The sequence below is a fragment of the Oncorhynchus mykiss genome, chromosome 3 (assembly GCF_013265735.2).
Source record: "Oncorhynchus mykiss isolate Arlee chromosome 3, USDA_OmykA_1.1, whole genome shotgun sequence".
Classification (NCBI taxonomy): Eukaryota; Metazoa; Chordata; class Actinopteri; order Salmoniformes; family Salmonidae; genus Oncorhynchus; species Oncorhynchus mykiss.
Window position 1 is genome coordinate 14,247,208 of NC_048567.1, and position 16,257 is coordinate 14,263,464.

The following is a 16,257-nucleotide window of genomic DNA, read 5'->3' on the forward strand; positions in this document are numbered from 1 at the left end:
TCTTGGCATTCTCTCAACCAGCTTCACCTGGAATGCTTTTATAACAGTCTTGAAGGAGTTCCCACATATGCTGAGCACTTGTTGACTGCTTTTCCTTCCCTCTGCAGTCCAACTCATCCCAAACCATCTCAATTAGGTTGAGGTTGGGTGATTGTGGAGGCAAGGTCATCTGATGCAGAACTCCATCACTATCTTTATTGGTCAAATAGCCCTTAGGCAGCCTGGAGGTGTGTTGAGTCATTGTCCTGTTGAAAAACAAATTATAGTTCCACTAAGTGGAAACCAGATGGGATGGCATATCGATGCAGAATGCTGTGGTAGCCATGCTGGTTAAGTGTGCCTTGAATTCTAAATAAATCACAGACAGTGTCACCAGCAAAGCACCCCTACACCATCCCACCTCCTCCTCCAAGCTTCAAGGTGGGAACCCCACATGTGGAGATCATCCGTTCACCTACTCTGCGTCTCACAAAGAAACGTCAGTGGGAACCATAAATCGCAAATTTGGACTCATCCGACCAAAGGACAGATTTCAACCTTTCTAGTGGCCGTTGCTTGTGTTTCTTTGCCCAAGCAAGTCTCTTCTTCTTATTTGTGTCCTTTAGTAGTGGTTTCTTGCAGCAATTCAAATATGAATTTGCCTGATTCACACAGTCTCCTCTGAACAGTTGATGTTGAGATGTGTCTGTTACTTGAACTCTGTGAAGCATTTATCTGGGCAGCAATTTCTGAGGCTGGTAACTCTAATGAACTTATTGTCTGCAGCAGAGGTAACTCTGGGTCTTCCTTTCCTGTGGCGGTCCTCATGAGAGCCAGTTTCCTCATAGCACTTGATGGTTTTTGCGACTGCACTTGAAGAAACTTATTGAAATGTTCCCCATTGACTGATCTTCATGTCTTAAAGTAATAATGGACTGTCATTCCTCTTTGCTTATTTGAGCTGTTCTGGCCATAATTATTATTATTTTTTACCAAATAGGGCGATCTTCCTTATACCACCCATACCACCCAATAATACAACTGATTGGCTCAAACAAATTAAGAAGGAAAGAAATTCCACAAATACATTTTTAACAATGCACACCTGTTAATTGAAATGCATTCCAGGTGACGACCTCATGAAGCTGGTTGAGAGAATGCCAAGTGTGTGCAAAGCTGTCATCAAGGCAAAGGGTGGCTACTTTGTAGAATCTCAAATATAAAATATATTTTGATTTGTTTCAGACTTTTTTGTTATTTCAAACTTTTGATTTCTTCACTATTATTCTACAATGTAGAAACTAGTAAAAATAAAGAAAAACCCTGGAATGAGAAGGTGTGTCCAAACTTTTGACTCGTACTGTATGGAATGGGCGACTTTTATATCTCTCAGTCCTGGCATGTGGAATAGAGAGCAGGTGGATCTGCCTGACACTTGTCCTCGGCAGACAGGTAACTAACTGTTCTCTGAAGGGGGACTTGAACAGGGAAAAAGGAAAATCAAGGTACAGTTTCTCTCTTCTCTCATGAAGTGAGGGCAGGTGATAGTGATGTCAGAGCATTGTTGTTTCCAGGATATGCCGTGCCAGGGATGGTTCTGCAAACACGCTTCTGTATGGGCTCGAGTTGTTCAGAGAGGGTTTGAGTCAAGGAGCTGTGCCAAGATGTTGCGATATACTCTAGGCAGGGTTGAACATAGCCCGTGCAGATGGCTACCAGGTCCATTTGTGGTACGTCGACGTAGGAAGAACAACTTTTTGCTTCCCTTGCGAATCATTGAATCGATTTGTTTGTCACCCTGCAGATTGTTTTTCACAATGACTCCAAGGACTTTCACACTTCCACAGACTTGCAGGTTTTTCCCATATATCATAAGGGGACATGCAGGGGACAGGTTTCTCATGCATGCTACCAACAGGATCTTGCACTTTGAAGGGTTTAGGACCATGTGACTAGTACAGGGAGAGAGAGAGGGAGAGGGAGAGGGAGGGAGGTATCTGGGTGTTTTCTGCTTGTTGTGCTGTAAGGACTTGGCTCTCTGCCTCACCTCAGCTCTGTCCGTTTCCGATCCGAGCAGATAAGCGACGGAGAGTCACAAGACCGGCAGAGGGGCGCGAGCCAGGCCGAGACACCTCCCTGACACAGTGGAAAATTATCCTTCACTCCTCTTTCTCTCCCTCTCCCCTTGTTTTTATAAGCTTTCCCCTTTTTTAAGGGGAAACTTTCCACCATTTCCATTTTTAGGTAGTTTATAGCCTTTGGCACCACTGGAACAGGAGGGCGTGCCAACCTGTGCCCATGACTTGAGAAAAAAAAAGTTTCCTACTCCCAACAGAGCAGCTCTCTAGGACAATGAGTGAAGCAGTACTCACACCTGTAGTGCTCGGCTGTCAATGACCCCTAGGCTCAGCACATCTACCCTGGGCTAGCCTGCCTCTCTGGTAGTGTCCCAGCTGTGTAGGGGAGGTGAGCAGAGCAGTGTGCTCACCACACATCCTATCAGTGGGGTGTGAATGGATCCATGGAAAGGATGTTGTGCCTCTTAGAATTCCCAGATTACACTGGTGCAGATTCACATGGAATCTTTGGTTCCAGTCATGCCCATATCAGTACCAGTGAGTGGGCTGGTTGATGTTAGGAAGCCAGCAGAGTATTTTGGGAGCTCTTAGGAGGGGACAGGGGACTAGTGCAGGATTTGTGATTTATCCATCCAAATGGCTCTTAGCATTATCTCTGTGTCCAGACTGTAAACCGTGTTTCATTGTGAGCCTTGGCCTGCATGCTAATATGATTGTTCTTTTTTAATCAGACTTTGATCTTTCTCTCTCTTTTACTAATGCAAACAAGGGAAGGAAAACAGGTAAAAATTGGTGTTCATTTTCAAACCAGTCTAATCTTTAAATGATATGATTACACTGTGTCTCTAAAACCATGTACTGTATTTCCTCAGTAATTACACTGGCAGGTACAATGCAATTACGTTGTAGGTAGATACACATTGGTACAACTGTGAGCTTTGTGCAATTACAGTACATATTGATATAAAATTGCTCTCAATTGTAAATTAACTATGTTAAACCTCCCCCATAGGTTGGAATTGTAATCTAAGATTACACAGTAAGAATTAGTGTGTTGAGACTATTGTACCACACTGAAATATAGTCACTTTTAGTGCCAAGTCACTCTGATTCTGTAACGGTTTTCTTCTGTGGACAAAGGATCGGACCAAAGCGCAGCGTGGTTAGAGTTCAACATGTTTAATCAAGACCATACACGAGAACACTACAAAATACAAAACAACAAATGTGAAAAACCGAAACAGTCCTATCTGGTGCATAGACACAAAGACAGAAGACAAGAAACAACCACCCACAAAAACCCAACACAAAACAGGCTACCTAAATATGGTCCCCAATCAGAGACAATGACTAACACCTGCCTCTGATTGAGAACCATATCAGGCCAAACATAGAAATGGGAAAACTAGACACACAACATAGAATGCCCACTCAGCTCACGTCCTGACCAACACTAAAACGAAGAAAACACAAAAGAACTATGGTCAGAACATGACAGATTCACTCTGTGGGGTTCCTGAGCATTCGTCAGCATTTAGTTGTTCCCTATCCAGCAATAGCACAATGTTGACCTTATGGTTTACTATTCTCAGAGTAAACCATACCACTATATCAGTGGCACAGTGGCATATGATTAACCATTTCACTCTCACATAAACATAAGGTCAATTCAGTGTAACTGTTATTATTAGGCGAAATAGGCATAATAGGCCCACCATATTTGTACAAGTTATAGCAAGTCACAACTATGTCATAACTTCTTGAAAAGAAATTGCGATGTCTATCTTGATGTTGGCCAAACAAACCTGAAACTATAGGGCTGATTTTGAATGTTGACATGATCATTTTGTGAATTCCGACTGACTCCCGCTCTTACGGGTCACAAGGGGACACGAGGAGGATGACAAACAGTGGTGGTGGTAATCATGGTGACGGTGGTGTGACTGTCTGTATGTCTGTCCTCAGGGTGTGGCCTGTACCGCCATGCTGGTGGCCGTCATGACCAAGAAGCTGGCACTGAACAAAGGAGAGAAACACGTTCACTTCTTCATGATGGACATCCAGATCTCCAAACGGGTGAGACGAGGAGAACGACTGCACCAGAGTTTTTCCATATCCCATGTGTCCAACTAGTCAGGAAAACTCTGGGCCCTAGTTCTAACCTTTACAAGGGCTGGGAGTTTTTCCTGGTCAGGTGGTCACATGGTCAGTAAAAATACCTGGCTCTATAATGACAGTAATGAATGAGCATGTTGTGGGTGTCTCTCAGTGGAAGGAGTCATTTATCCCCATATTTCCAATAACTGAATGACAAGAAAAACATACTGTGAAGATCCAAACCACTGTCCTGCATTGATAACCGGAAGCAGCCAGCTCCCTTCAAAGGTTCCCTCGGTCTCACAAGAAAAACAAAACCCTTGACACAACAGATGAGGCCTTCTGGGTGGATGCAGAGATATTTTCCACGTCGCACGCGTGTTATGACTTTGGAGTCTTTTTATAATATTATTCTTTCCTTAAATAGGCCATTCCAGAGGACAGGATAGTGTGGGAAAATGACTGGGGGGGGGGGGGGGCTCGGGAGGTGGGGCCCGCCAATCTCTTATTAGCCTCCAAAAGGCGTCAAAAGGAGGAAATAATCGTGTCCCTGTCAGGAAAGGGACTGCCAGGATGGGGAGCTCGGACCGACAGGAAACTGGATAAGATGATGTGTGTGTCGTGTGTGTGTACTCACTGCCGTAACTGAGGACACAGTGAGCAAGCGTATGTTGGTGAGGGGTTACTTCATGTTGAAGCCTCGGACAGGATCCATCTGTTTGCTTATCGCCGGGAAGAAGAATCAACAACCTGAAAATAAACGAGCACAACGGAAGATGCTAGCATGATTTCCATATCCATTTCCCAATATCCATCATTCTCTAATATGCAAGTAGTGTATGGCAGGATTCTTTGAAATCCACTGACCTGATTGAGCATTAGCTGAGCGCTAGGTTGGCAGTGTAGGGTGTAGGCTATACCTGGCTGCAGGCTGCAGTGTGTTGTCAGTGTGAGGATGCGAGGTTGTAGGTCTGCTGAGGATATAACCACTTCCTCCCTGGCACTGAACACATCCTCTCACTGGGTGCATCCTTATGTCTGTTTGTAGTTGTTTGGTGTGTGTGTGTGTGTCCCTGCGGTGTTGTCCGTCATTGCCCTGATTTACGTTGACAGGAAGAATAAGGAAAGACATCTGGGCACGGCCCCTGACGGCCCCTAATAATAACCCCACACAGAGGACAACACAAGACAACGCCTGGCTGTAGTGACATCACCAAGCTCAGATAGCAGGGCAGTTACAGTGTCCTCGTCAGGAAGGAGAGCAGACACTAATAGAATCAAAGAGAAACAAGAGGAATATGTTTCCGTAACCAACATATGGCCCACTGATGCCTATTCACATCCTCAAATATTATTCCCTGTATGACGGGTACGCATACATCCGTTTGTGTTTTTAGCAAACACCGTCGAGTAGCAAACATTAGTGTACAGTCCATCCCGCCTGACCCAGTTCTGCACTAGGCAACATTGTTTTCATCAACGTTAACCATGGACTACCTCTCACTTCATAACAGCAGTTTAATCAGCAAATAAACAGGCTCCCATGATGGCACCATTATATACACATGCTCCCAAGATGGCACCATGATATAAACATGCTCCCATGATGGCATCATGATATAAACATGCTCCCAAGATGGCACCATGATATAAACATGCTCCCAAGATGGCACCATGATATAAACATGCTCCCATGATGGCACCATGATCTAAACATGCTCCCAAGATGACACCATGATCTAAACATGCTCCCAAGATGGCACCATGATATAAACATGCTCCCATGATGGCATCATGATATAAACATGCTCCAATGATGGCATCATGATATAAACATGCTCCCATGATGGCATCATGATCTAAACATGCTCCCATGATGGCATCATGATATAAACATGCTCCCATGATGGCACCATGATCTAAACATGCTCCCAAGATGGCACCATGATATAAACATGCTCCCAAGATGGCACCATGATATAAACATGCTCCCATGATGGCACCATGATCTAAACATGCTCCCAAGATGACACCATGATCTAAACATGCTCCCAAGATGGCACCATGATATAAACATGCTCCCATGATGGCATCATGATATAAACATGCTCCAATGATGGCATCATGATATAAACATGCTCCCATGATGGCATCATGATCTAAACATGCTCCCATGATGGCACCATGATCTAAACATGCTCCCATGATGGCACCATGATATAAACATGCGCCCAAGATGGCATCATGATATAAACATGCTCCCATGATGGCACCATGATCTAAACATGCTCCCAAGATGGCATCATGATATAAACATGCTCCCATGATCTAAACATGCTCCCAAGATGGCATCATGATGTAAACATGCTCCCATGATGGCACCATGATCTAAACATGCTCCCATGATGGCACCATGATCTAAACATGCTCCCAAGATGACACCATGATATAAACATGCACCCAAGATGGCACCATGATATAAACATGCTCCCATGATGGCACCATGATCTAAACATCCTCCCAAGATGGCACCATGATATAAACATGCCCCCAAGATGACACCATGCTATGACATGCTGTCATCCTTCCGGTTAGTGCGGTAATTCTATACGCATGAGTGTTAGCTTAATGCATCACCGTTCCATATACTCTTATCTCCAGCTGTGACAGTCATTCTGTACAAAGGAGTGTGTGTCACACACGTACACGTTAGGGCTGCACGTTTGATTGACTGGGTCTAGATGTTGGTGCTCTGTCTGTCCCAGATCCGCCATGCTGCTGCCAACGTGCTGAGGGAGTGTTGGCTGCTGCACCGCACCAACCTGACCAAGGGCAACAGTGGAGAGCACCGCAGACACCAGAGGTGCCTACTGGAGGCCATCAGAGTGTAAGTCCTCATCACAGTTTAACCTTTGTATTTCAGATGGGAGCTGGCCATCAGTTTGTCCACTGCTATATGCATCTTCAGGTTTCTTGACACATCTCATCTCGACTAGATTTGTTCTGCAGAAACACTGGAGAACAGAAGAATAGCAGTACATTTAGAGACCATTCAGAACACTAAGCCGGCTAAAGTGTGTGTGTGTGTGTTGTGATGGTTTTATGGGTCATTAACTCTTTGTCAACACTAAACGGAGTCTATTTTGTTTGGATGCTACGATCCAGCAAAACAAGCTTGGCATTCCACCCCTTTCGGTAAAAGATTAGGCCACTATGTAAAATCGACTTTAGACATCAATCAAGTGGATACACTCACTGACAATAGTACAGTTTGATTTTAGAATAGAGTAAAGCATACAACATAGTCTCACTCTTACAAAAGCTCTCATGACTAAAAGAGCTGGACAATGGTGATCTGACAAACAGTGAAACGTTTATTTGACACGGAATTCAGAAGAAGGAACTTCCATCATGTGAAGTCAAATCACAACTAAGAAACACTGGAAAAGTTAACAAAAAACTGCTTGTGTTTTGACGAAAAAACGAATCTGAATGACAGCTCCTTCTCCATAATAGCACTTGGGAACTTTGACGTCCTCTGCCTGCTTCCTCATGTCTACTTTCATTGTTGTTCATCCTTGTTGTTTGACAATGTATTCTAGCCTTCCTGCTAATAACAAGTGGAGTGAGGTGTGGGGTTGCCTGACTTCTTTCACTGGAGATCAAGGAAGCTTAGACGTGTGAATATGTGAGTCATTATCAGGCAGCAGGACTTCATAATAGTGTGTGTGTGTGTGTGTGTGTGTGTGTGTGTGTGTGTGTGTGTGTGTGTGTGTGTGTGTGTGTGTGTGTGTGTGTGTGTGTGTGGGAGAGAACGAGTATGCCTGTTAGGGTGGAGGGGTTACATTTCCTGTTGTACAGTTAGCAGACCCACTATAAATACATGTTGGAAAGAAAGCATGAGGAGACACTTCCAGCACCTTGGAATGGAGACAGAGCCAAATCAGTTAAGTTACTATTTAGAGACTAATTTTGTTTGTACTTTTTCAGGTTTTTATGTATCGGTTCTTTGGCTCTGGCAACCCCACTAGGACATTTTAGTGCACATGAGTGCTTGATGGAAGTTCCCTGCAATATTGGTTTCCGTTTTTCTTATTCTGGGGCAGTTCTGGTTTCATCCAACTTAGAATCTAAATTTAGTTTTTTTTCCAACCCTAAACGTTGAAAACATTGGAGCAACAGACATTTCTCCAATCTACCCATTCTGAGCACAAAGCAGGGCTCCTGGATGTTGAGTTATTGACAGTATCTAAGAGCCAAACACGATAAACTTAAAAGGGTCAACCTGCAGATGCCACATCCAGTCTCCCCAGGGGAAGTTAACTACTGACTTTCAGTGTGCATATAGGGAAGGGCACTCAACTTGTACTGCACTGACTAAGATGGCTGATGATTGGCTAAAATAAATGGATCGTAAGATGATAGTTGGAGCTGTATTATTAGATTTCAGTGCAGCCTTTGATGTTATTGATCATCATTCGTATTGAAAAAACTTGTTATGGCTTTACATCACCTGCCATCATACGGTTTGAGAGTTACTAATCAAACAGAACTCAGAGAGTATTCTTCAATGGAAGCTTCTCCAACATCAGATACAGTCAGAAGTTTACAAACACTTAGGTTGGAGTCATTAAAACTAGTTTTTCAATCACTCCACACATTTCTTGTTAATAAACTATAGTTTTGGCAAGTCGGTTAGGACATCTACTTTGTGCATGACACAAGTAATATTTCCAACAATTGTTTTCAGACAGATTATTTCACTTACAGTATAATTCACTGTATCACAATTTCAGTGGGTTAGAAGTTTACATACACTAAGTTGACTGTGCCTTTAAACAGCTTGGAAAATTCCAGAAAATTATGTCATGGCTTTAGAAGCTTCTGACATCATTTGAGTCAATTGGAGGTGTACCTGTGGATGTATTTCAAGGCCTGCCTTCAAACTCAGTGCCTCTTTGCTTGACATCATGGGAAAATCAAAAGAAATCAGCCAAGACCCTAGAAAAACATATATAGACCTCCACAAGTGTGCTTCATCCTTGGGAGCAATTTCCAAACGTCTGAAGGTACCACGTTCATCTGTACAAACAATAGTACGCAAGTATAAACACCATGGGACCATGCAGCCATCATACTGCTCAGGAAGGAGACACGTTCTGTCTCCTAGAGATGAACGTACTTTGGTGCGAAAAGCGCAAATCAATCCCAGAACAACAGCAAAGGACCTTGTGAAGATGCTGGAGGAAACAGGTTCAAAAGTATCTATATCCACAGTAAAACGAGTCCTATATCAACATAGCCTGAAAGGCCGCTCAGCAAAGAAGTAGCCACTGCTCCAAACCGCCATAAAAAAGTCAGACTACGGTTTGCAACTGCACATGGGGACAAAGATCGGACTATTTGGAGAAATGTACTCTGGTCTGATGAAACAAAAATAGAACTGTTTGGCCATAATGACCATCGTTATGTTTGGAGTAAAAAGGGGGAGGCTTGCAAGCCGAAGAACACCATCCCAACCGCGAAGCACATGGGTGGCAGCATCATGTTGTGAGGGTGCTTTGCTGCAGGAGGGACTGGTGCACTTCACAAATTAGATGGCATCACAAGGAAGGAAAATTATGTGGATATATTGAAGCAACATCTCAAGACAGAGTCAGGAAGTTAATGCTTGGTCGCAAATGGGTCTTCCAAATGGACAATGACCCCAAGCATACTTCCAAAGTTGTGGCAAAATGGCTTAAGGACAACAAAGTCAAGGTATTGGAGTGGCCATCACAAAGCCCTGACCTCAATCCTATAGAACATTTGTGGGCAGAACTGAAAAAGTGTGTGCGAGCACGGAGGACTACAAACCTGACTCAGTTACACCAGCTCTGTCAGGAGGAATAGGCCAAAATTCACCCAATTTATTGTGGGAAGCTTGTGGAAGGCTACCCGAAATGTTTGACCCAAGTTAAACAATTTAAAGGCAATGCTACCAAATACTAATTGATTCTATGTAAACTTCTGACCCACTGGGAATGTGATGAAAGAAATAAAAGCTGAAATAAATAGTTATTTCTAGTATTATTCTGACATTTCACATTCTTAAAATGAAGTGGTGATCCTAACTGACCTAAGACAGGGAATATTTACTAGGATTAAATGTCAGGAATTGTGAAAAACTGAGTTTAAATGTATTTGGCTAAGGTGTACAGTCGTGGCCAAAAGTTTTGAGAATGACACAAATATCTACAGTGCCTTGCGAAAGTATTCGGCCCCCTTGAACTTTGCGACCTTTTGCCACATTTCAGGCTTCAAACATAAAGATATAAAACTGTATTTTTTTGTGAAGAATCAACAACAAGTGGGACACAATCATGAAGTGGAACGACATTTATTGGATATTTCAAACTTTTTTAACAAATCAAAAACTGAAAAATTGGGCGTGCAAAATTATTCAGCCCCTTTACTTTCAGTGCAGCAAACTCTCTCCAGAAGTTCAGTGAGGATCTCTGAATGATCCAATGTTGACCTAAATGACTAATGATGATAAATACAATCCACCTGTGTGTAATCAAGTCTCCGTATAAATGCACCTGCACTGTGATAGTCTCAGAGGTCCGTTAAAAGCGCAGAGAGCATCATGAAGAACAAGGAACACACCAGGCAGGTCCGAGATACTGTTGTGAAGAAGTTTAAAGCCGGATTTGGATACAAAAAGATTTCCCAAGCTTTAAACATCCCAAGGAGCACTGTGCAAGCGATAATATTGAAATGGAAGGAGTATCAGACCACTGCAAATCTACCAAGACCTGGCCGTCCCTCTAAACTTTCAGCTCATACAAGGAGAAGACTGATCAGAGATGCAGCCAAGAGGCCCATGATCACTCTGGATGAACTGCAGAGATCTACAGCTGAGGTGGGAGACTCTGTCCATAGGACAACAATCAGTCGTATATTGCACAAATCTGGCCTTTATGGAAGAGTGGCAAGAAGAAAGCCATTTCTTAAAGATATCCATAAAAAGTGTTGTTTAAAGTTTGCCACAAGCCACCTGGGAGACACACCAAACATGTGGAAGAAGGTGCTCTGGTCAGATGAAACCAAAATGTAACTTTTTGGCAAGAATGCAAAACGTTCTGTTTGGCGTAAAAGCAACACAGCTGAACACACCATCCCCACTGTCAAACATGGTGGTGGCAGCATCATGGTTTGGGCCTGCTTTTCTTCAGCAGGGACAGGGAAGATGGTTAAAATTGATGGGAAGATGGATGGAGCCAAATACAGGACCATTCTGGAAGAAAACCTGATGGAGTCTGCAAAAGACCTGAGACTGGGACGGAGATTTGTCTTCCAACAAGACAATGATCCAAAACATAAAGCAAAATCTACATTGGAATGGTTCAAAAATAAACATATCCAGGTGTTAGAATGGCCAAGTCAAAGTCCAGACCTGAATCCAATCGAGAATCTGTGGAAAGAACTGAAAACTGCTGTTCACAAATGCTCTCCATCCAACCTCACTGAGCTCGAGCTGTTTTGCAAGGAGGAATGGGAAAACATTTCAGTCTCTCGATGTGCAAAACTGATAGAGACATACCCCAAGCGACTTACAGCTGTAATCGCAGCAAAAGGTGGCGCTACAAAGTATTAACTTAAGGGGGCTGAATAATTTTGCACGCCCAATTTTTCAGTTTTTGATTGGTTAAAAAAGTTTGAAATATCCAATAAATGTCGTTCCACTTCATGATTGTGTCCCACTTGTTGTTGATTCTTCACAAAAAAATACAGTTTTATATCTTTATGTTTGAAGCCTGAAATGTGGCAAAAGGTCGCAAAGTTCAAGGGGGCTGAATACTTTCGCAAGGCACTGTATTTTCACAAAGTCTGCTGCCTCAGTTTGTATGATGGCAATTTGCATATACTCCAGAATGTTATGAAGAGTGATCAGATGAATTGCAATTAATTGCAAAGTCCCTCTTTGCCATGCAAAATTAACTGAATCCCCCCAAAAACATTTCCACTGCATTTCAGCCCTGCCAGAAAAGGACCAGCTGACATCATGTCAGTGGTTCTCTCGTTAACACAGGTGTGAGTGTTGACGAGGACAAGGCTGGAGATCACTCTGTCATTCTGATTGAGTTCGAATAACAGACTGGAAGCTTCAAAAGGAGGGTGGTGCTTGGAATCATTGTTCTTCCTCTGTCAATCATGGTTACCTGCAATGAAACACGTGCCATCATCATTGTTTTGCACAAAAAGGGCTTCACAGGCAAGGTTATTGCTGCCAGTCAGATTGCACCAAAATCAACCATTTATCGGATCATCAAGAACTTCAAGGAGAGCGGTTCAATTGTTGTGAAGAAGGCTTCAGGGCGCCCAAGAAAGCCCAGCAAGCACCAGGACCATGTCCTAAAGTTGATTCAGCTGTGGGATCAGGGTACCACCAGTACAGAGCTTGCTCAGGAATGGCAGCAGGCAGGTGTGAGTGCATCTGCACGCAGAGTGAGGCAAAGACTTTTGGAGGTTTTCCTGGTGTCAAGAAGGGCAGCAACGAAGCCACTTCTCTCCAGGAAAAACATCAGGGACGGACTGATATTCTGCAAAAGGTACAGGGATTGGACTGCTGAGGACTGGGGTAAAGTCATGTTCTCTGATGAATCCCCTTTCCGATTGTTTGGGGCATCTGGAAAAAAGCTTGTCCGGAGAAGACAAGGTGAGCGCTACCATCAGTCCTGTGTCATGCCAACAGTAAAGCATCCTGAGGCCATTCATGTGTGGGGTTGCTTCTCAGCCAAGGGAGTGGGCTCTCTCACAATTTTGCCTAAGAACACAGCCATGAATAAAGAATGGTACCAACACATCCTCCGAGAGCAACTTCTTCCAACCATCCAGGAACAGTTTGGTGACGAACAATGCCTTTTCCAGCATGATGGAGCACCTTGCCATAAGGCAAAAGTGATAACTAAGTGGCTCGGGGAACAAAACATCGATATTTTGGGTCCATGGCCAGGAAACTCCCCAGACCTTAATCCCATTGAGAACTTGTGGTCAATCCTCAAGAGGTGCGTGGACAAACAAAAACCCACAAATTCTGACAAACTCCAAGCATTGATTATGCAAGAATGGGCTGCCATCAGTCAGGATGTGGCCCAGAAGTTAATTGACAGCATTCCAGGGCGGATTGCAGAGGTCTTGAAAAAGAAGGGTCAACACTGCAAATATTGACTCTTTGCATCAACTTCATGTAATTGTCAATAAAAGCCTTTGACACTTATGAAATGCTTGTAATTATACTTCAGTATTCCATAGTAACATCTGACAAAAATATCTAAAGACACTGAAGCAGCAAACTTTGTGAAAATTAATATTTGGGTCATTCTTAAAACTTTTGGTCACGACTGTATGTAAACGTCCGACTTCAACTGTATGTACAGTGTGGTATCCATCATGGCAGTTGCCTTGGGCTGTTACTATTCTCTATTGTTTACAAGAATGCACACTCTATACATAAGCACCTACAGCCAGTGAGCTCACTGAGGCTCTTAGTAAAGAGTTACAGTCAGAGTGGGTAATTAACAATAAACTGGCCTTAAATACATCTAAAACCAAAAGCATTGTATTTGGTTAAAAGCATTCTCTTAGACCTAAACCTCAACTGGAGTTGTGCAGGATGTGACCAGGATGTGACCATTGAACAAGTTGAAGAAGCTGAACTCCAGGGAGTAACCTATGTTATCAAGTTCAAGTTATATTGACAAAGTTGTTATAAAAATATGTTCTGCGTTTGTGACACAAAGATCAACTGTACTAGTTGTTCAGGCTCTGATCTTGTCCCATCTTAATTACTGTCTGGTGTTATGGTCAGGTTCAGCAAAGAAAGACCTAGCAAAGCTGCAGCTGGCTCAAAACAAAGCAGTGTGCCTTGAACTTAACTGCACAAACAGAACTAACATCAACAACATGCATGATGGTCTCATGGTTGAGGAGAAATTGACTACTCTCGTCTAGTCTTTTGAAGAAACATTTGTGTGTTGCAATATGCCTAACCACTTGTATAATCTATTTACATACACTTGAAAAAGACACATTCCCCACCAGACATGCCACTATGGGTTTTCTTCATGGTACCCAAACCAAAAACAGATTTTATCCGTTGCTTAGTTATGTATAGCGCCATGTCATAGTGGAATGCTCTGCCACCAGAGGTTACTCAGGCAAAAAGCAAGTTTAGCTTTAAAAAACTTATAATAAACATACAGTATTGTATCACAGCGCCTCTCCTCTTTCTAAAGATCTGATTTAACTGTACTGTATATAATAATATGAATATACACTGAGTATACAAACATTAAGAACACCTGCTCTTTCCATGGCATAGACTGACCAGGTGAATCAAGGTGAAATCTATGATCCCTTATTGATGTCAATTGTTAAATTCACTTCAATCAGTAGGGTGAAGGGGAGTTGACTTGACACAATTGAGACATGGATTGTGTATGTGTGCCATTCAGAGGGTGAATGGGCAAGATAAAATATTTAAACGGGGTATGTTAGTAGGTGCCAGGCACATCAGTTTGTATCAAGAACTGCAGCGCTGCTGGGGTTTTAACGCTCAACAGTTTCCCTTGTGTATCAAGAATGGTCCACCACACAAAGGACATCCAGCCAACTTGACACAAGTGTGGGAAGTATTGGAGTCAACATGGGCCAGAATCCCTGTGGAATTATTTCGATATGTTATATTGCTTCATTTCCTGTTACAAAATGAATAAACTACTAGCAAACATTGTGAAAACCAACAACATATTGTGTGACATCCATCCCCACGATGGGGTTAGTTGTCACAAGTGGACAGAGTGTGTTTGATGGCTTAGAACTCCATGTTAGAATAAGATATGAGGATAAAAAGGGTCCCCATTTCAACCGAAGACCTTGGTCCTTCTCCTAATATTAAAAAATAGTCTTGTAAGATATACTAGTGCTGAGAAATACACACAAGAGTATAATGTTTGACAACCAACCCCGGTCTCCCCTAACCATTGATTCTTGAAGAGTATGACTTATAAATACCTCATCAGTTTAGTTCAACTGTTGTGCCTCATCAGAACCCAAAATATAAGCTAGTTATGCTCCAATGTTTTTAAACAAAGTAAATGTAAACAAACATAGTTAAAACTATAATTTTGATAGCATGGATGGTCAGTTCTTGCATCCATAGCCCTGTCTATGAATGTGAGTGGTTTCATTTCTACAGCTCCTTCCCTCAACTACCGAAACAGGGGGAGGGAGAACCCTATGTTCTTGTTTCTATAGCTGATTGCCTTTTTAAGCCTGAAGCAACTGTTTATTATGTAGCTCAGCTTTTCTCAAAGCCAAAGGATTGTGTAATTGTTAGTATAAGGGGTGTTGTGTATGTTCAGTGAAGGGGACCCTCTATAGCGCACACACTACCCAATCAAATCTATACTGTAATGGGTAGAAGTGGCAGTAATGACAGTTTCTCACTTCAGGCCCAGGCATTTATTTAAGGTCTCTATCACACTGTTATCATACTAAGATGTTGCTATGTCCTTTGTCTGTTTTGGACAGATTCCGGCACCTGCGCCTTAAACAAAGGAAGCTGAGAGATTACGCCAGTGAGATGGTCGACCTGCCCAAGGTAAACCAACCACACCATACAGTAGGCTAGAACAACTCACGGCAGAGCTGTGTCGACATATTTGACACACACACACACACACACCACGCGCAGGATAACCCAGATCCAGGTAATAACTACACTCTTACACAGACCATTATCCAGTATATTAAAGTTGCTGTGTAATTTATTACTAGGTGTTGAGACACATAAAATGTCTGTAAAAGACACATAAAACTCTATAAAACAGCCATGAGTTCTAGCAGAAGGTTCAAGTCACTCTGTGATGTAATCCTAGACTCAGAGCTTTTTACCTAATGGGCAGTATACCTGGCAAAGAATGCACATCTATAGAAAATGGCTATAGTTAATGGGTAGTGAGCACTTTTATTAATTACATTTATCAATATATTTGTGCAAGTCCAGCTCATATGTATATCGAACACAGGAACCAGTTCATGAGGAAGAAACGGTCAC

General features: G+C 42.7%; 1 protein-coding gene across 2 annotated transcripts in view; it reads left to right on the forward strand.

The window, feature by feature from the left end:
* LOC110510617 (intermediate conductance calcium-activated potassium channel protein 4) overlaps positions 1-16,257 on the forward strand; it is a 41,790-nt gene that overhangs the window by 20,383 nt on the left and 5,150 nt on the right. For both annotated transcript variants that reach the window (XM_036975406.1, XM_036975405.1), the window contains exons 5-7: positions 4,023-4,133; positions 6,920-7,041; positions 15,732-15,801. In XM_036975406.1, the coding sequence (XP_036831301.1) occupies positions 4,023-4,133; positions 6,920-7,041; positions 15,732-15,801 (303 nt within the window). The remainder of the gene's footprint in view (positions 1-4,022; positions 4,134-6,919; positions 7,042-15,731; positions 15,802-16,257) is intronic.